This window comes from Oculina patagonica, chromosome 4, assembly GCF_052425735.1.
Source record: "Oculina patagonica isolate OP01 chromosome 4, crgOcupat, whole genome shotgun sequence".
NCBI classification, from domain to species: Eukaryota; Metazoa; Cnidaria; class Anthozoa; order Scleractinia; family Oculinidae; genus Oculina; species Oculina patagonica.
Genome location: NC_135761.1, coordinates 37,045,669 through 37,066,462, shown reverse-complemented (window position 1 = coordinate 37,066,462; position 20,794 = coordinate 37,045,669). Strand labels below are relative to the sequence as shown.

Sequence of the window (20,794 nt, the reverse complement as noted above, 5' to 3'; positions counted from 1 at the left end):
GGCAGACATACCGTTCTCAAAATAGCCTTCAAATGCAGCTTTAGTGGAAGGCAGTATTGGGCAGAAACTTTGTAGGTGGAAGCTGTTAACGCTGTGGTTGTGATTCCACCACAATTCAACTTCACACTTGCTTCCACAGTCAGTCTTTTTGTCCCTATTTTTTGACAGGAGATCAAGTTGGTTAGTCTCTGTGTTCATTGGGTGAGGCTGCTTTTGGAACTGTTTTTTCTTTTGTGCTTCAGCTTTGGCAGCTTCCTGTTTCTTTGTTAGTTTCTTTCTTTTGCACTGGCATATGTACCATCTTGCAAATGAAACTTTCTTTCCACTTTGTGCTCGGCCACCACTTTCTGTGGGGTGGCCGGCATTCAACGTAGTTGGTAGTCGAGTCCACTGTCAATAAATGCTTCAGTTTGCGAAGGTGAGTCAAGTTCAGCAAGGTATTGGCCTCCCTAGGAAATTACATTTAAGCAACGAGAAGTATGATATTAACGTACCATGTTGTTTCCCAAGTAGTACCATTGTCAATCAGAGGTGCCAAAAGCTGGGAAATCCTTTCATTCTGTGTTGCCTTAACATTAACTATCCTTTTACCTCGATACACATCTTATCTTTGGGTTTCTTTCGATTGCACACAAGTTTGTACGTGTGATCTGTGGTCAGGACCTTTCATCCCCTGTAAAAACACATTTCCACTGCTTGCACATGTTTTTTAAGTATCGCATTTTCTCTTTCTGTAATCGTTATCTCTAACCTTACAGGGTAGGATTTCTTGCATTCTATTCTTGCATTCCCTTGCTTGACAGCATACAAAACAAACCCACGCACTTGACACAAGGGTTAAAAAAACCAATGACTTCCTGTGTTTCCGCAAAAGAAGTCACGCACACTGAACAAAATATTGTAACTCACGCCAGTTTCTTTGCAAGCCACATTAAGACTTCGTAGAAATGTTCTTTCCACCTTTCAAGCACTTCTTTCTCTGTGGTGATGACTGTACCATCCTTAGCCCGTATCCCAGTGCTTGGCTTCAATTAAAAAAGCAACAACATCTCACTGCTTACGTTGTAGTTCTTGAATGAATAGTCTCCTTAATTTTGCAATAGAGGTCAGTTTTGCCAGACAGTTTTGCCCAGGAGTCTATCTTAATTCAAAAGTAAATGAAATCACCTTAGTTTTTGCAAACATTGCAAAATAATTTTTTTATGATTTTTTCGATTGGACCGTGACTGGTCTATTTTTAGCAATAGCGACAAGTAAAAATAGGAAAATTGTCGAGCTCACCGCTTCAAAGCGAAAAAAAAAGTAGCCCACAAACTACAGCTGTAAAACCTGATCTGTTAAGATGTTTGCAAACTTAGCAGGGTTTATACAAATACCGACTAGAAGGGGCTCATGTTGTCTTTTTTTAAGAAGATATGTTTGACAGTGCTATTACACATTTATTGAGTGTTTTCCTTCGTCAAACACAACAATGCAAACGAGAAAAAAAATAGGCGACTTGTTTAGTGATAGCCAAACTATAACCCAATAATTGAAAGAAAGAAAATACTGTAATGAATGGAAAAATACTTAAAGATACAGGTACCAACCTTTTAGAGACTGAAAAGAATGCTTCCCAGTTATCCTGAACAAAACCATCCTTAGCTTTGTCTGATTGCCAACCACCATTGCACACAAATTAACATGTCACTCTAGACAAGAGAGACCCAGCTGACACTGAACTTGGTAGTAGTACTTATGGTTTCTTTTAAGTGACAGCTGGTTGGTAACAAGGTCTTTGTGGATATAATCTGCATCTACTTTATCAAACTGAATCGTGTCTTCTTTAACAACTTTAAAAAAGAGAAAAAATCATAATTCCTAAATAAATTGCCATACACCTTTGTCTGGTGAACAACCAAGCCACAGTGACGAAGGAAACTAATTGACCAACAACAACAACAACAACTTTATTACCAGAAAGTACCTAGATACATTGCTTTGAAGAAGAAAAAAGAAAATATATATATATACCGGTATATAATTTAAACAGAATATGGTAATAACACTCAGAAAAACTAAAAAGCTTATCGAGCTGAGTGAAGTTAAATTACATTAATACTAAGGAGGTGATTGGCAATAAAGCAAAGAAAAAACAAGCGGTTAATGAAAAACGTCAGTGTCAGTGTAAATGTTGGCAGCTTGCGGGCGATTTCCTTTGGCGTTGTTGAAGACCAGGTCTCTTTTGCGGGCTGAAAGAACCTCTCAGGACTTTGCAAACTGTTGGTCTTTCAAGATATTTGTGTTTGAATTTCTGTCGTTTAAATAGCGCTAGATACTCCTCTGGAATGATGTAATTGTTACAGGTTTGCACACTTCGCCATCTTTTTTATGTACATCCATAAAAACTCTGCAAAGCAGAATGTTCAGTTCACCTTGAGGAGTAGCAGTATCTTCACCAGACATTTAAATCATAGGTTGTTATCTTGTTAGTGTTGTCGGGGCGAAGAGAGTAGATAAACTCTTGAATTTTGCTTAAGTGCTTGTCTTCCCCGCTTTCGTTTTGTTTGTAGAATTTCGTTGTTTTCCTTCTCGTCTGGGTAATAAAATTCACTTTCATCATGTCCACTTTCGTCTGAATCAATTTCTATATCTTGCGTGTATAATACAAAACTTTTTTGTTCACCCTCTAATGTTTTTTGTGCAATTTTTTGTTTCCAATTTGGCACTTAAATGGCATCGCTCAGCAAAGTAAAACCGGTCCGGATAGAAAAAACTGGACCGGCTGAACGCTGCGTCAACAGCCAATCAAATTCAAGGATTCCGGATTCTGGACCGGATAGATGCTTTAGAAAAAAAATAAATGAAATTACTTGATTTGAATTATCACTTGAAGCTTACATCCTTGAGTTTTGTGCAGCGTGATTTCTTGATATGCTTGGTTTAGAGTTAGATTTGGATGGTTTCTGTGTAGATGATTTTGTTTTTTGAGTGACTGGAATCACAGTGGTGGTAAGAAAGCAGAAAGATTAAAGTGTTGAAGGTTGTGGTGGAGTGATAGCAAGGTGAATTGTATAGCTTCAAATTGGCCATGGAACAAATTTCAGACTCATCCCTGCGCAATCACTAACACCATGTTTCTTATACATGTAGCAGTCTTTCTCGGCATAAGTGCTTTAATAAACAACAACTGTACTGATTACATCTGTAAACACGTGGCACTGCAAGGATGTTTATGCGCTGCGCAACCTGATATTACATTGGATATTACAATACCATTACAAGTCACTGCGGTTAGGAATGCTTAATGGGCAGAAATTTGTTTGGGATAATACTGCAGCTGTTCTACTCATTATCAATGCTTCCCCACGATATACGACATAAATAAAAAAGAAAAATCTTTTTATCTCAAGTTTTTGTTCATATAACATTGTGCAGTAAACTTAATTTATCCAACAAGTCTTATGACACCTTTCCTAAAATTTACAATTAAAGACCGGCGGGAAAGAAGGGCCACAGGACTTTCTGGCTAAATCAAACATTATCAAAACAGCTCCAAATTGCGCATGCAGGTTTGTTAACGTGTGCTAAACACTGTCTTTTGTTTCATTTCACTGGTCGTTCGTTCATTTTTGAAAAATTACACATGCAAAAAGGCATTTTGCAAGCTTACGTTCTCCCAGTCAGCTAGCAGTCTGAGTTTTCCAACGCACCGCGTGTACATCTTTCCCTGCAGGGTTTTCTAAGCGTCTACGGAAGGCGAGAAACCATTTTACAAGCATGTCCTCGAATCGCTGCTGCCAAAAAAAATCAAAACAGCTACAAATTGTGCATGCAGGTTTGTTTACGTGTGCTAAACACTGTCCTTTGTTCCATTTCACTGGTCATACGCTCGTTTTTGAAAAATTACACATGCAAAAAGACAAGGTTTTTGCTGGCGCGGCTTTTTTTTAACTTTTCTTTTAAAAACAATAAACAAAGGAAACCTTTTGTTCCGCAAAACAATGAAACCAGCTGAAGTTTTAACCCTAAACCCCAAAGGTTAGGGTTAGGGTCTGACGAAATTTAGGGTTAAAAAGTTAAACCCATTGTCCTTGTCATTTTCCACAACAATAAAAACTTGTGAACTGCCATCAGAAGCATTAATGTCAATAACCACTAACTGGCCATCTGCAGAGAGCTTTTTCAAATATCTGTTGAGATCTTGACTTGATCTTATCTGATTTGAATAGAATAGAAACTTGTTAGTGTTTATTTTTGAGGGTTGTAATTATGGAAAAGGAAACATTTATGTCTTTGTTATTCTTAGGTAAAATCGCTACCGAATGTAATATTAATTTAACTGGAACATTCAGTTTTTAAAGTAAGTTAGTGTATGTTCAACCATAAAAACTGAAGGATTCTACTGTCATTATATCTCTGGTTTTGTTTATATTAGCCTGCTGATGTTTGCTAGAGTATGTTTGTAATTTGTTTTTTGGTGGGGAATGGCATTTGATTTTAGATGATTTTTTTTATTTTTTGTGCAATATTGGCTTGATGAAAAGTGATTTTATATATTTGCTAAAACCGTTTATAAAGGCCCTATTCTCCCAGAGGAGACATAAGGAAGCAGATGATGAAAACCGTTTATATACTTGTTAAAACGGAGGCTGTGATATGTCCTTTTTTTCTCGGAGCGATTCCTGGTATATCCTACCTGACGATTCTTTCAAAACAATGTTTTTGTATGCACCGCAACAGTGGCTTTTCGTTGACGCAAGTACTCTTGTTCACTATCAGGTCTAAAATAACATTTTCGCGCCAAAAACAGATAAGAATTATCATGCTGATCTTAATTACGTGGATGTTAACAAATATGATTTAAATAATTTGAAGATTATTTCAAAAAGCCTATGAAAGGTACAGATAATAGTGATATTAGCCTAGTGAGCTCACTAAGAGAATAGTTATCGGTATAGATTGATAAAGAAAAAAACATGCATGTCTGCACTCAGGAAGCCTGTCATTCTCGTCAGGAGCACAGTGACAGACCAGTTAGAAAGTTCATGCATGATTATGAGGACAAACGTAGGGTGAAAGCGTGCACGGGGAGACGTTACATTAATCTTGGTATCCGTTCTGTAACAAACTCTTCAACGAAAAACCAACCCGGGGTGAATCTCTCTAACAATGTTTCAAACTGCGGTACCACAGCTGGCCCTACGTGCCTGAGCCGACAGTTATCAATCTTAACTGAAATAAAGCTAATCTTAGAAAACATATCTCTGATTAGGAAAAGTCCAGTGTACATGACTTGATAGACTTAAAGTTTGTTATTTGCGCTTTAAAATCCTGAGGATAAGATTACATAAATGGCAAGTTAAATTGACCTAAAAATCTTCACAACTAAGTTACATGCATTTTTTTTTAAAAAAGCCTATTTGTTCTAAAAAGAAATTCCTTACAGGGCAAAAATAAAAAACTTACCAGCGAAAAGATACGAGCCAGGCGCTGAACACCCCTCGCTACGGTAGGAGCTGCCGGTAACTACTATGTATTTTGTAAAGACAAAATACAGGCTGTTGGTTTTTGTTCAGTGGAATCAACTTTATTTTTGTGTGTTTAAAAGTTTTACGAGGCATGACCGTTATATCTAAATTTGTTTTAGTTACCAGGTTCCTAGCAACACAAATTTCGTCCCAGATCCCACACAAATTTTAAATTTGGATGGCATGTGCACTGACGTCACAAAGTTTAATAGTTTGTAAAAACCGTTTGAACAAGCAGTCGCGCAAAATTGATGCAAAAGCATAATTTTTTTTACGATTTCTGAAAAGTTCACAACCATTTGAACTTTGCTCACCTTTTTCTTCTTTCTCAAGTTCAATGCTTCGTTTCTGCTAAATACGCAACCCATTATCTTGATTCATTAAGCAAACGTAGTAAAGCTATCTCAACAAATTTCAACTGTCAACCACAAAGAATTGAAGGATTTACGAAGCAGGGACTTAGTCTACTGTCATTATTATCTCTTTGTATTATGAATGTGAATTATTTTGTGGCATTGTTACTGCTGCAATCAACTGGTGTTTCCTGGCTCCCACCATGTGAAAGGATTTGTTTTACAATTTTTCCAGTTTGATTGAGGTTGAAGTCAATGTTTTCTAAGGTTAAAAGTTTCACCTCAAGTGAATTAATGTCTTCTTTGTATTTGAAAATGTCTTCTTTGGGAAGGCTGTCAAGACCTTTGGGAAGGCAGTTACTGAATAATAATAATAAATAATAATAATAATAATAATAATAATAATAATAATAATAATAATACTTTATTTATATAGCGCTATTTCTATTTCTAACCAAAAGCGCTTTACAAGTTATTTACAATTAAAAATTACATATCTATATTAAAAAAGTTACAATTTGTATATAATAAAAAAACATTTCATCACCCGCTCAAAGGGTGGCAGTAGTGGCTTTTTGCAACAAGTGTTGTATGTTTGATATGCGAAGATCTGTTCGCTTTTTGTGGGATTTCATTTGTGCCCAAATTCCTGGGTTAACCCGAGGAATAATCATTGCCGTGCCGTTTGCAGGCGTAGGGTGTTTCGAGATTATCTCTTTCAGTTTGTCTGGCGCCATCTTGTGGCCCCATCGCTTGTTTGCTATGTCAGCCAGTTTAGGCTGTATATTTTTGCCGGTGGCTTCGCCCGATTTGAGAATACTCTCAATGTCTTCTAGGAATTTGTCAGTGTCTTTATCTGAAGCCTCCGCTTGCGGAGTTGTTTTTGGACTGACTAGCTCCTCGACATCTTCCTCTAAATTGTCACTAGCGGCAAGGCTGACTTTGTCATCCTCGTCAGCGCTAAGTTCTCCAGTCGACTCTACATCTATTCTGGAAGCCTTGCATGGCTTTTCATGTGAAGAGTTCCCCGTTGGGGCTGATCGTTTCATATCTCTGCTCGGTGAGCATGTCTCATTGTAGATTAATTTTAAGATCTGGCACATACTGCCCATATTTTCATTAATATTGCTCAGGGTTGTGTTGAGCTCATCAGCCACTATTGTGGCTGAACCAGAATTCGTCGTGCCCGGTAGGCTAGTGGCATTGTCCGGTGGACCTTCGCCGTGTTCTTCGCCGGCCATTTCGATTCTTTTGGCTGGAATCTGAAAAAAGGAAGGAACACTAAATGTATACCTTACCAATGGATGCTCGTTGTCCGGCGGTCTTCTATTTGTTTCTCCGCGACAGTGTAGCGCTTTTAAGAGAAGTAACATTAGTGCTGTTGTGGATTATTCGAAGAGAGGGAAATTTTGCGTTAGACCGACTCAAAGAACACGATTGCAACTGACTGATCGCATGCGCATGCTCTCTCATGTGACTACAGATTGACTAAGACTGGGGACGAGATAGAATTTAATTTGAGAAAGGGTTATTAATCTTTAAGGTTCTACAATAGTTATTGAATTTATTTTGGAATTCTTTTAGACTTCTTGTAGACTGTCCCACACTTAATTATGAATTACGTAATGTCTTAGATATATAATAAAGAGATTTTCTAATTGAATCGTGTTATCAGCTGTTTGATGTTCTGTTCCAAAGAGTAAAGAGTAGTTATTTATAACCAGAGACTTGCTTTTTTTTTCTGCTCAAACCAATTACATGCACTGGAAATGAGGTCGAGCACTGATTTGCATTGAAAAAGGCAGTGTTCTATCAATTCCTCTTGTTCACAATAGATACATTTTGCGTCTTTGGCAATATTACAGAATGCAATAAATAGTCTGTAAAAGTCCTTGCATTTTAATTTAAATGCATCTATTTTGGTATTTAGTCCTAAAGCTACTGGTTTACCATTATGGAAAATCTCCTTAAAAATGCTATTATTTTTACCTAAAAGAAACAGGCGTATCATCATCTGAAAGAACTGAAGAAAGCTTGATTTAATGTGCTTGTATTTATTAGTAAAGTCATTGTAAGTCATTATCGCGCCATTGTCTTTTAACAGATCTTGGACAGTAACAATGTTATTATTAAACCAAGATTTCCAAAACACGGTCTTTTGTCAATAAGAATCAATTTGTTGTTGAATAGAACGAATTTTTTAGATTTTCTTTGTCATAGAGGCATTTTAGTTCTTTAAAATACAATTACATATTTCTGTAAAATGTCGGGATTTGTTTGTCCAAGCTCTTCTCATAATAATTACATTTCAGTACAAATTCAATTCCACTCAGTTTGTCTAAGAAGTGTTGTGGTATTATTGTCTTCCACTTACATGGCCTACCATCCAAAAGCCTACTAATCCAACTTAACCTCAGTGCTTTATTCATCAGAAAAATATTGGGCAACTTAACCCCCCACCTCTATCAATATTTTGATATAACACCTCTCGTTTTATTCTTTCCGGTTTATTCTTCCAGAAGAATTTAAAAATCAACTTACTTACTTTTTCAAGTTCAGACTTAGGTGCTTCCAACATGAACATAGAATACACAATTGGACTGATTCCAAGTGCTTTTATAATCACTGCTTTTCCAAACATAGTTAAATTCCTGCTGTGCCACATATCAACTACTGTTTGTATTTTTTGTACTTTGATCGAAAAGTTTTGTTTCAAGTTTTTTTTCTTATCATATGTGTGGTAGGTTCCAAGAATTCGGATTGCATCGCTTGTCCAGTTTAAATAAAGGGGTTAAGCTTTGCAATTTTTATCTTTCCCCAGCCAAACTGCTTTCGTTTTTCTTTCATTCAGACACAGTCCTGATAACTTTCCAAAGTTTTGTATCAGGGCAAGTGCGTTCTGCACAGAAGGGATATCTGCGCAAAAGTGTTGTATCATTAGCAAACTGAGTTAACTTAATCTCCGTGTTAAAGATTTCGATCCCCTTGATGTTTTCCGTTCTTCGTATTTTGTGTGCTAGGATCTCTGCGCAGAGAATGAATAGGTAAGGCGAGAGAGGACACCCCTGCCTCCAAGAAAGGGTAGGACTGCCAGTTTTTTCAAATCAGACCCATACCTCACGCGACAACTTAGAAATGAGGCAAGATTTCTGCAGCGTGCACCAGGGCCATTTGTTGAGGGCACCACACAGATAGCCCTGGGGACGAGTTTGACCTTGCGGACAAGTGCTATTGCTAGTCATCAGTACCCGAGACTATTGCAGGCAAACCCTATTGTTAGGGTACATCATCACTACCTGAGAGCACCTTGCGTGCTCACTTCAACTAAGGCAAGAATTTTTCTGGCTTCTGACTGTATGCACTGCATTTTCCATTATTTTCCTTCTGTAACCACTTATCAATGAACATGGGGACCACTATAATGCCTCCTCAAGGCCAAAGCCCTGCGGGGGGGGGGGGGGCAATGAAGTGTATGCATACACATAAGATATTAATCATGATGCAAACAGAATTGCAATCGCGTGCCAAATCTACAGCATTTTTTAACTTGAAGCAATGCATGCATGCATTCAAATTAATAGAGGTAAATTGCATGTGGCCGAGTGAAATTTTGGATTAATATCCCTATATAGGTCTCTCATATTCTTAAAAATCAGTGCTTTTATAAATCAGTGATGCAGTCGGGAAAGTTTTTCAATTGTTTATTAATTAACTTTATTTACGTACTTTGGATGCCATCGGTATGCATTTTTACTTTTACATCTCAGAAGATTATGTTGCTGTTCCCATAGGCTGCCCATACTGTCAGGTATGTGATCAGCAACATCTTCGAACACTTTGCAGAGATCTGTGTCACTGTAGTCATCATGATCCATCTCAAAACATTGGGCCTCAAGCTTTTCCCTCCAGTACCGTTCTCTTCTCTCTGCATTAAACCTTACTGCATTTCTAGTTGCAGTTACTTTGCAACTTTGTCCTTAGAAAGGAAGTGCTTGTTGGTGAACGGACCGCACAGACCCTTGCTTTCGATTTTTCTTTTTTCTCTTTTCTTTTCCAAGTGCTGGAGGTTCTTGCAGTTGGAACAACACATTGGCCAGCATTGCAAGTACTGAACAGTTCGCAGAAAAAGCCCTACATTTCTTCAGCTTCTGTTGTCGCCAAATTATCACTTTCATTGGGGATCATCATATTTAAAACCACTCCTTTGGTGGGAAGCCCACGGCATAAATTCAAAGTATCAATGATGGCTATTTCTCAAAACAGAACTAGTTTAAAGAAAGTTGTGAGGTCAATTTGGCAGCCATGTGATGTCAGAGAGATAGAGTGAGCCATCCTAACCTCTGTTACCACTCTTTTTTTTATAATATTTTCACTCGACCCTTACCGTATATAACTCCTAAATGTTGTTGTTAAATCTGCGAAGGAATTTTTGCTCTGACTAAAATGTCTTTCAGAGACTTGTCCTTCCGATAAGCGACAATTGGAGGTTTAGAAAATGTTTGAGCGAGTTTGTTGTTCTCAGTTATGAGATGCCAGTGTTTCATGAGAATCTTTTTAAGATTCGGTGCAGCCGGGTTGAAAGTAGTGACAAATGGATGTTGCAGTTTTGTTAAGTAACGCCTCAGATCGTGTTGAGAAGTCAACTTCGGCTAAGATTTTCTCGGCGAGTTCCCGAGGGTAACCTCGCTCGAGAAAATTTCTTTAACAGAGTTTGTTCTCAGTAAACGCAAGGCCTCTCCTTTGATAAAACCCTTTTTAACACTGAAAGGGTGTCACGAAGAAGTTTCCGTAGGCTTGAAATGAGTTAGAACATCCAGAGTTTTGCTGTCAGTAAACCGCGGTCCTTTGAAAACTTCAGTGTCAAGGAAAACAATTTTTTCTGATGACATTTCATGCGTGAATTTGATAGTGGCGTGGAATAAATTAGCGAAGTTGACAAAGTCGCTGATCTCTCGCTCGGATAGAGTCCACACTGAAAATATGTCATCAATAAATCTTTTCCAGAGGATAGGCTTGTGTGGGCTGGCTAGGAATAGCTGTTTTTCGATGTGAGCCATAAAAATGACTGCGAAGGCTACGGCCATTTTGGTGCCCATAGCGATTCCATGCGTTTGCAAATAATGTTTGTCGTTGAATTTAAAAGAGTTTTCTTTTAGGATCAGTCTCATAAGGTCTCCCAAGAATGATGTTGGGATTGGAGGTTTCGACTGATAATGCTCTTCATAATATTGACAAACAACACTTATTCCTTCCTTTTGAGGAATGTTAGTGTAGAGGGAGTAAACGTCTAGAGTAACTAGAAGCGCGTTGTCTGGAAGTGGATTGTTTTCAACGAAGTTTATAAAATGAGTGGTGTCTTTGATGTATGACTCTTGATTTTTAAGCGATAGGTTATAAAAGCGAATCAACAAAACTAGAAATTAGTTCTGTTGGACCACCGCTACCAGAAACTATGGGTCTGCTGACCGGAGTTGGTTTATGTATTTTGGTCAGCGTATAAAACTCTGGTATTCTCGGTGGATTTTGGCCTGAGTTAAGCCATTTGTAATTCATTTTGTCAATGTGTCCGTTAGAAAACAGCGTGTTGACTATTATTTTGATTTTAGCGGCTGTTTGGAATACTATCGGTTCTTCAAGAGGTTTATAAAATTTCTTGTTAGAGACTTGTTAATAACCTTCCTGAATTTTGTTAGTGGTATCCATAATAATTGTAGTCGTCCCTTTGTTGGCTTTCTTAAGGATTATTTCGCTGTTAGCGCTAAGAGCTTTGAGCATTTGTCTTTGCTTTGCTGTAAAATTGTCTTTTATTTCGGAAAAAAACAAAGTTAGCAATCTCAAGTTTAGTGCGTTCAAGGTACTTTTCTAGCGCCACTGATGGTTGTGGTGGCGTTTGCCAGCTAGATTTCACATGGAACGGATGTGATCAGCGAACATGTATTTGAAACGCATTGAGCGAGTAAAAGTATTGAAGTCTCTAAAGAGGCTTTTATGTGAAGCCGGTGGAGGAGTAGGGATACATTTGAGGCCTTTTGCGAGCAAAGCTGTTTCTTGTTCAGTAAGGTCTTTATTGGACATGTTTTTAATGAACTTTTCATTATGAGTCCTGGGGTTATTTTTGTACTGATTTTTATTTGCTTTGCGTTTTTGGGATCGCTTTTGACTTATCGTCTGGGATCGCGCGGGATTGGCGTGGGAAGAGTCAGTAAACCACACATTTGGATAAATTGCAACTCTTTCTGTTTTATTTTCTCGTTTGGAAAATGCAGTTACAAGAGTTGAAAGTTCACTGATCTTGGCTTTCAAGTCTGAGATTTCGGCTGCTTGGCTCTGTTTGGTACTGGCAGCTTTTGGTCTGTTGGCTCTGCGTTGGGATCTGCTGGTCGCTGAACAAATCCTTTTCTCCGCTCGCTCACATTTGGTTGGCTCAGGAATCAAGGTGGTTAGCTGTTTCTGCAGGGCGTCGATGGCCTGGTTATCTGCGCTAACGTTTCTCTCCTGTTGTTCAATCATGAGTCTGAGTAGGCTCTGTTCTGCTTGCTGGCAGATCTTTTTCAGTTCAGCGTTGAAGTTCTGGTCTGGTCTAAGGTGCGGTCTGGGCCGGTACTGGAGACTAACAGGGCAGGAACTTTTGCTGAAGTGTTCTTTTAGTACGCAGAGCGACTTTTTGGTCTTGGCACGTCGAGTCTCAAAGTGGGCGATTCTTGCTCATATCTTGCAAAGAATAAGTGTCCTCCTTGATCATTCAACAAATGACATCCAGTTTTCAACTGTGACTGGGAGATCGGTTGGTTTTCATCTATCGTTGGAGAGTCCAAGGCCCGGGTCGCACTTGAGACAAATTTCTGAAATGTTCCAAGATGTTACAGACAAAATTGTCTCTGAACTTGTCTCTGAACATTGCAGTTTTGGGTCACACTTGTAGAGACAATCATCTGTGACATTTCGTAAAAGTAAACAAAAGCCTGTCACTTTATCTGGCGTGCGATTTCTTGCATAATTTTGATTCTGCGCTCTTTTATAATTTATTCAAATTGGAGGACAGAAGCAATAACAATGAATCAACGAGAACTTGCTCTGTTTCTGGCTCTCTACTTCTACCTTTTAAACTTGAGTGCAGGTAACGATGCGCAGAGTCATCCTCCTTTCTTGTATCCTACAAATACGAGCACTTCAGGCACAAGTTTTGATGTTAAATCAACGGTGAAGAAGACGACATGGCTGTCGCCTTCCACGATTTTGGGTCTTGCCAAGACCTAACCAGTCGTGGTTTGAAATGCACTATGTTGATCCAACAATTCCAGGTGATTATTTCCGAAGACAGCTTCGCTTAAACAGAGATACATTCACGATGCTTTTGAATTTAATCCGACCACGGCTTACAAGACAAAATACTTTCTTGCGTGACTGTGTGACACCGGAAAAAATTTTGGCATTGGGACTGTACCGCTTGGCCCATGGAAGCTCCTATGTCACGATAGGTCCAACCTTTAACGTCGGTAAAACAACCTTTATCGAGGCTGTTCAAGATGTTGTCGATGCATTGTGTGATTTAAAAAATGATTACATCAAGTTCCCATTGACAAATAGAGATGTTCTGGCCACCCGACAAATGTTTGAGGATTTAACTGATCTCCCAAATGTGTGGGAGCTATTGATGGAACGCACATAAAAATCAAAACTCCTACAGAAAGTGGACCAGACTATTTTAGCCGACTGCAGCAGCATGATGTTGTGGTCCAAGCTGTGGCTGACGGAAAAAAGCGTTTCTTGGACGTTGCTGCTGGTTTTCCAGGGAGCATGCACGATTCAAGAGTCCTGGGAAACAGCTCATTGTATCAGCGCATAACAAATAATGAACTGCTAGTCGGGCCAACTGTAAGAGTTGGAGGGAGGGAAATAAAACCCATTTTATTGGGTGACAGTGCCTATCCTCTCTACACATGGTTGCTAAAGTCGTACCACGAGGGAACAAGTGAACCAAAGGAAATAAATTTTAATAAAGAACTTTCACGTGCTCGTGTATCAGTGGAGTGTGCATTTGGCATGCTGAAAGGGCGTTGGAGAATTCTCTAAAAACGACTAGACAGCGACATAGCCTTTACTAACCAGATTATCATTGCTTGTTGTGTCCTTCATAATTTTTGTATTGAGGCTGGTGATTTATGGGATGAAGATGATGATGAAAGTGACAATGATTTTCCTGCCATAGATGGAAATGCTGATGGTGCAGATCTGAGAGACCTTTTAAGAGAATATTTGTGGAATTTGTGAATAAATGTGAACTCTTCGCAGTTTATTACAAACATATTGTTTCAGTTAAACACTTTATTGGATGAACATTTCACCATTTTATGATTTGAAAGGATTTAAATGTAAAAGGAAAATACAATAAATTTTAATATAATACATTACATGTAAACTCCCATGTTTTTTAATCAAAGACTATAATAACGATACACGATAACATTTTCAACCAAGAAAATTTACGAAAATCAGTAAAATATTAGGGCTCTGTCACTTACTATAATGCAGGTGATGGGTCAACTGGAACAATAACTGACTACACTTTTTAGTAAAAAATAAACATGAAAAGATGTAATTGTTGCCTCCTTTGTTCAATTGTCACGCAAGTTCTGTTTTGAGGCGAATAAAGAAGTCTCAGTCATTCCTGATTCTTCGACTGCATGGCTTGCATAAAATTGTTCATGAATTGGTTCATGATTTGGAGCTGTTGAGTTTGATTTTTCTCCATGGCTTCCAACACCTTTGTTAATTTATCTCCTTGAGCCTGCAACGTTTCCATGCTTTCACGGAAAAGGTCATCATCCTCGTCACGCTTTTTCCGTGTAGCTTTCTCTGTTTTGGCGCGCTTTCTTTCGTCCCTGTGCTGGCTCTTCCGTTCCCTCTTTTTATTTAAACCGAACACGGCCAGAGATTGTTCGAACTCTTCGTCTATCTCCTTGTCATCCTTTTTGTCGTTGTCATTTGATGAGCCGGGAGAACGCGAAGAGGTGCCAGAGGCGCTTGGGCTAGATTCTTCAACGTGACTGAATGTCACAATGTCTCTGCACCCCAGCAGAGAATGGCGAATCTTCGTAGAATGGCGAGGTTTTCCTGTCGCCTCCAGTCTGGTTGCGATTATGATCTTTAGCCTCCTTGTACCGGTCTTTCAGGTACTTTATCTTTCTCTGGCACTGGGTGCTAGTTACTTTTCTGATTTTGGAAACTTCTTTTGCGATTTCCTCCCACACCTGCCGGGCATGCCTCGATTCAAGCCGAGTGTGTTTGTCGCACCACAATTGAACTAGAAGCTTCTCCTCTGCTTCCCTCCACTTTCCATATCCTCTGCCCGCTTTGGCCAAATTTTCACTGGCCTCGCTTGAATCTTCGGCATCAAAGGACACTGGCGATGCTGAAACTGGGGGAGATGGAGTTGGCAAACGGCTGGAGCTTGGTTGTATGAAAGCTGGATGACTCTGATGTTGAAAGGGCGCCAAAACCGCCGCCGTTGGCGCAATAGTATTTTGGGTGAATTGAGCATCATTATTTTGGTGGCGTTCCCAAAAATACTGACCTGGCCTGTACCGATTAATATTGTGATCGTTTTCCAAGTCGCTCTCCCAAACAGGGAAAATTTGATCGAAAACCGGATTCATGATGACTAGAACGTGTGACCGATGGTACAGCACGCAACAAAGAATTAAATGTGAAGCAACTACATTTTAAAGTTTTTTATTTGATGGACAACTTAATCTCTAAGAAAAACAGTTTTTGTTTGTTGTTCGTAAAAAGTCCTGCTTTGGGGCAGGACGACGGCTTCTTTGAAGATTTGTCTCCGTGGACAAGTTTTTGTCTGGGTAAAGACAAGTAGGTCGCACTTGGCGTGGTCAACTGAGGACAGGAATCTGACAGTTTTTTTGCTTATCAAAATAAACTTGTCCCAAGTTTGTCTCAAGTGCGACCCGGGCCCAAGCTAATAATTCTGTTGTCCTTGTTTCGTCAAACGTGTTTTACAAGCTTTACTTTTTCGCCCAAGATCTGTTTAATGAAAAGCCCAAACAAAGGCGAACTTGCCTTACAGGGAACATTCTCTTTTCACTTCAGTGCTTGAAGTTTGATAACAACTTTCACTTTCTATGTGATTAAAGTAGTAAGCGTCAGCTTTGTGGATAAATTTTTGTGTTAAGAAAACTGTTAAACCTACTGTCTTCCAGTGCCATGATGAAGAAGTCATCGCTTTGGCTTAGATCGCTTTTTGGCATCGATTAACATTTTGCCCAGGTAAAGATACGTTTTCTCAGCCGTTTTTTTTTAATTTTGTAACACTACTCGACACAATTTTGATTGGTAGATAAAGACAATGCGCCTCTTTTGGGGACCCTGGGTGAATTTTGGTTTGGCTGTTGACAAATCAATGCTGTTCACCCCCGTCAGGCTAATTATAGTCACCCAACATGCTATGCGAACCGTGAAAATGTCCACACCAGTTTGGACGTGGCTATTTCGAATTTGTGAAGGGAAGCAATCTCGAAAAAAGCTTTCACAGTGAAGGTGTTTGAGGGCGGAATTGCGTATCAAGTGAACTAACATGGAACTTTGCAATATGGGTCTGTCAGTTAAATAAGAAATCCCCATGTTGGGTATTGTGGAAGAGTGCATATGCCTAACCTATTTAGAGATCCAAATTTAAGTCCAATGATGGAAGAAAAAATGGTTTACAAAATAGATGAAACTTAATTATAATTACATGTAATCATTTTCATGGTTTTTGTACATTTTTTTAAAATTTTGATGGGACTTTCATATTAACTGGGCCGAGGGTTTGGAAAATGGCCTGACAAACTTTCTTGACTATGTACGAAATGGTTGCCCTGTCAATGCGAAATTGATAGTGTAGGGACTTAAAACTTTCACCTGTGGCAAGGTAACGCAGAGTCAGAGTTAACCTCTCGGCTGGGCTGATGATCTTGTGCCCTCCTTGCACCTGCTTCTTGGAGATCTTTGGAGTAATTGCTCATAATTCATCCTCATCATTTCTCGGTAACCGGCGGTGCCCTCGACACGCAACCCTTCAACAATGTTTTTAAAATAGCCTTTCTCTTCTCGATGCTTTATCCATTTTCTTGTTTTACCGCACTTGGCATGAACACTATCTTCCTCCTTGTTAAACGTTAACATAACACACTTGTGGCAAGTATTTTTTTATATTCTTAATTATCAGCTAGCCGTCGCCATGTTTGTTTACATCCAAGCCGCATTGCGTGGCTTGTCACGCAATGAAATTATGCGTCACTCTTGCTATACCCTTGTGCTCATTTGGCACGAGTTGATGAGAGTTGATGGAAACTCTCATCCTCGCTTGGCCTGGGCTTTAAAATTGTAAGAAGAATTTCTGCAAGCCAAAATGTTAATGAAATTTATTTCATAAATTATAACAAAGGGCTTCTTTTATGGTTCCACTTTCAGATAATTTTTTTGAAAAATGATAAAGGGAATAATACAGGCATTCTATTTTGACAGAAAGGAAAATAACTGATATTGAAAAAGCTCTGCTTTTGAAGTATTGGGAAAGTTATCTTGCCAGTGGCTTCAGTAAAATACAAAGAGCTCCACATTAACATCTGGTTAGAAAGTAAGGCCAGTGTCAAAGGAAAATTTCCTTGAAATATTTTGAAAGCTTTCAAATTTTCAAAAGGCCTCTCCACTAACATAGTGTATTTTGTTCTTGTTCTTTGCGGTTTTATTGAGTTAAACCGCTTATTAATTTCCAGGTCCCAGAAGTGAGATCTTTGTGTTTGCAATTTTAAAATCTGTGAAAATCATCTTTGAAATAACCGTGTTGAAAGTTGTAAGAGACAACTTTTCCTTCTTTGGCATGGCTAGCAAAAATAGTTGAGCATAATATTGAGCGGGACAAAAGTCTTTGATCTGTTGTATATTACAAATACTACAAGTGATAATGTCTGAGTTGTCATCATTTTCGATCTTCTTATTGCATTTTATACAGGCTATTTAAGTGGACGTTGAAATTTCACCTACTACAGGGTTCATACAAAAAATTGAAACCATTTTTCAAGGACTTTTCAAGGACTAAACTGAATTTTTAAGGACCACCTACCAGGAATGAAATTTCACAGATTTATTTATTTTTATTTTTCATTAATGCATTTACATAAAAACAAGACATTACATAATCGATACGCTACTTACAAAAAAAAGAGAAGCTTGTACACACACAAAAATTACATTGACGATTACAATAGTGAGTACATTCAATCATAATTACTACTAGTGCTTTTTTACATGCAGTGTTTTTCCCTTTCTCTTGTTATTAGATAATACAACCTACTGGTAACGACAATATTTATTATCTTAAGCATTTCTATGAATAGAAGAGAACATATAGTATCTACATTAGTGTAATGATATATGTGCACAGTTACGACAAACAATTGCAAACTTTAAATAAAAAAACACACAGTAACAAAAAAAGTAATTTTCTGAAAGAAAGATAAAAAAAATTACAAAAGATTTCCGTATCTTTCATTGAACTTAGTAAGACTATTATTTTGTATAGCAATTTCTTTCTGTATATTAACTTTTTCCATTAGGAGTGCTAGAAAACTGTTGAAACATAACTTTTCTTCGTGTAAGCATTTGCAGTATATGGAGTACTTTGCGATAAGAAGCGTGTAGTTTAAGGCGTGCATGTGCATCTTGTTGTCAAAAATTCCATATAAAATCACACTGTTTGATAAGGTGATGTTTTCTTTAGTTTTACTGGACCACCAATTTTGAAATAGATTTCAAAAAGATAAAGTTGAAGGGCAGTGTAAGAACATGTGATCAAAAGAATGTCTGTCGGTGAGACATTGAGGGCAAATATCATTATCTGATATTTTGGCTTTAAAAAGGCTAACTTTTGTTGGAAGAATTTTATGAAAAATCTTGTATTGAAACATTAATATCTTAATGTCATTTTTTACCTGGAAGGGTAGTTTATAAACTCTGTGTATGTTTGCTTGGTTAAAACCGTTCCTTAAAATTCTGCCTTCAGCGGTGGGAGGTAAAAAAGCGTTTTGTATCATAACGCAGTAGACGTTTTTGGTAGAGATTTGGTTTGTTTTATTTTCATCTTCCAGCATTTACCGAGGAGTTTTTTTTATTGCTAATTTCCAATCAGTCGGAATGGAATTTATCAATCCAAAATATCAAGTGAAAGGTGTTTCAAGATGAAATTTTTCGGAGAATTGATTAAAAGAAAGGAAATTACCATCTTTTTGAAGAAGGTCGTCAATACATAGAATATTTTTTTCGAACCAGGTTCTATAAAAAGGTGTTTTACCTTCGATTTTAATGTTGCGGTTGTTCCAGATTATGTCATTGTGTGGAAATGTGTCGTTTTGAAAGGCTTGTTTTGTGCTTTGCCAATGTTTTAAGACCTCGCAATAAAAACCTAGAAATTTCACAGATGGTACATAAATGTAAATTCCCAGTCCAAGCTAACAGGCTTTTAAGGTTTCAAGTGCTTGCTCTATATCCTTCTCTACATTTTTCAGTTCATTTGTCTTCTCTTTGGATGTTCTCCTAAGAGAATTTGACTGTGTCACGAACTAATGCTCCCCGTTGATTCAGCCTTCTCTGCCAAATTTAGCGGGACAAAAGTCTTTCATCTGTTGCATATTACAATTACTACAAGTAATAATGTCTGAGTGAAAATGGCATATTTTTGAATTCATTCTTCCCAAAAAATAAATATTGAAAATATTCGAATTTATTTTTCAATTTTTCCAAAAATGGACATTTAAGCTTATCGAATTTCAAAAAATTCGCCATAAACTTTGCGGGCCCACATTCAGCGTGAACTAAGATGGCGGCGATGGAGAATCTTGTTAGTGAGTTGACTGTTCGTGAACTTATCGAAAATGAGAACAAGACTTTCGAGGAAGTTTCAGAGATTTTGCAGTCTATCTTCCCTAACGAGAGGGGATTTAGTATCAAGAGCGTGAAACGTTTTTGCAAAGCTCATAGTATTTCAAGACGGCAACAGATCGAAGATGGCGATCTAGATGAGATTGTACAATCTGCTATCGAGCAGGTGAGTTCCAAACAGTAATTCTGTTTAGATTGATCTTAGAACTTTGAACAGAATTGCTTCTAAGTTTAAACTACATAAAAAGTAGAGGCAAAGAATGTGTGAATTATATTTTTCTGCATCCAAGCTTAAATTCCTCAGGATAAATTTCCGATGAAATAGCCGAACCATGGGTAAACTCAGGTGCTTGCATGACTCTCAAACATGATACAACAAAAATCTCAAATTTGTCTGGTTATATACAAGATTAGGCTGAAATAGTAAATAAAATAGAGGATTCCGAAAATAAAATTCAATAAACTTAAATTTGAAATAAGTGTCCCGGCCGTGCACTTCTATCTATTAAAGACAGTGAGTATATATTCCACATAGATAATCCAGGTTAGGGCAATATTCCTTGTATTTCAGGGTCCCAAAATATGGAACAGTATTGAAAAAAAGACCATAGATATTAAGTAAATTCTCTTTCAAAATATGTATAAAGCAAAATCTACTATCAAAATAGGGCGATGGCAGTGGTGTGAAACAATTACCCAATAACAGAGATTCCAACCCCTTGTGAAGGAAAAAAGGGAGGTTTTTTGATCGCCGAAGGCGGTCTTCCGAGCGCCGAAGGCGCGAGCTTCTAGGGGGGTCTGGGGGCATGCCCCCCCAGGAAATTTTGCAAATTTATATTCTGTCAAGTGCCTTTTCCTGTATTTTGACATCATTTCTGAGGTATTCCGAAGTGTTTATTCTTTTACTACTTTTAGTCTAGATGGCCATGAACAATTGTAAACTTACCACAAGGCATAAATGCATTCAGTGGGGTGCCACACCGGTATGGGCTCTGTTAT

At 38.1% G+C, this 20,794-nt stretch overlaps 2 protein-coding genes and 1 pseudogene across 2 annotated transcripts in view; all 3 read right to left on the bottom strand.

Moving 5' to 3' along the window:
• The window catches only part of LOC144648406 (uncharacterized), a 167,449-nt gene that overhangs the window by 13,394 nt on the left and 133,261 nt on the right, over nt 1-20,794 (bottom strand). The window lies entirely within an intron of this gene.
• On the bottom strand, nt 10,513-12,373 carry LOC144648405 (uncharacterized; annotated as a pseudogene).
• Nucleotides 20,760-20,794, bottom strand: part of LOC144648403 (uncharacterized) — a 2,303-nt gene continuing 2,268 nt past the window's right edge. The window contains exon 2 of the mRNA XM_078507974.1: nt 20,760-20,794. This exon is cut by the window's right edge and continues 1,881 nt beyond it. Coding sequence (XP_078364100.1) covers nt 20,760-20,794 — 35 coding nt within the window.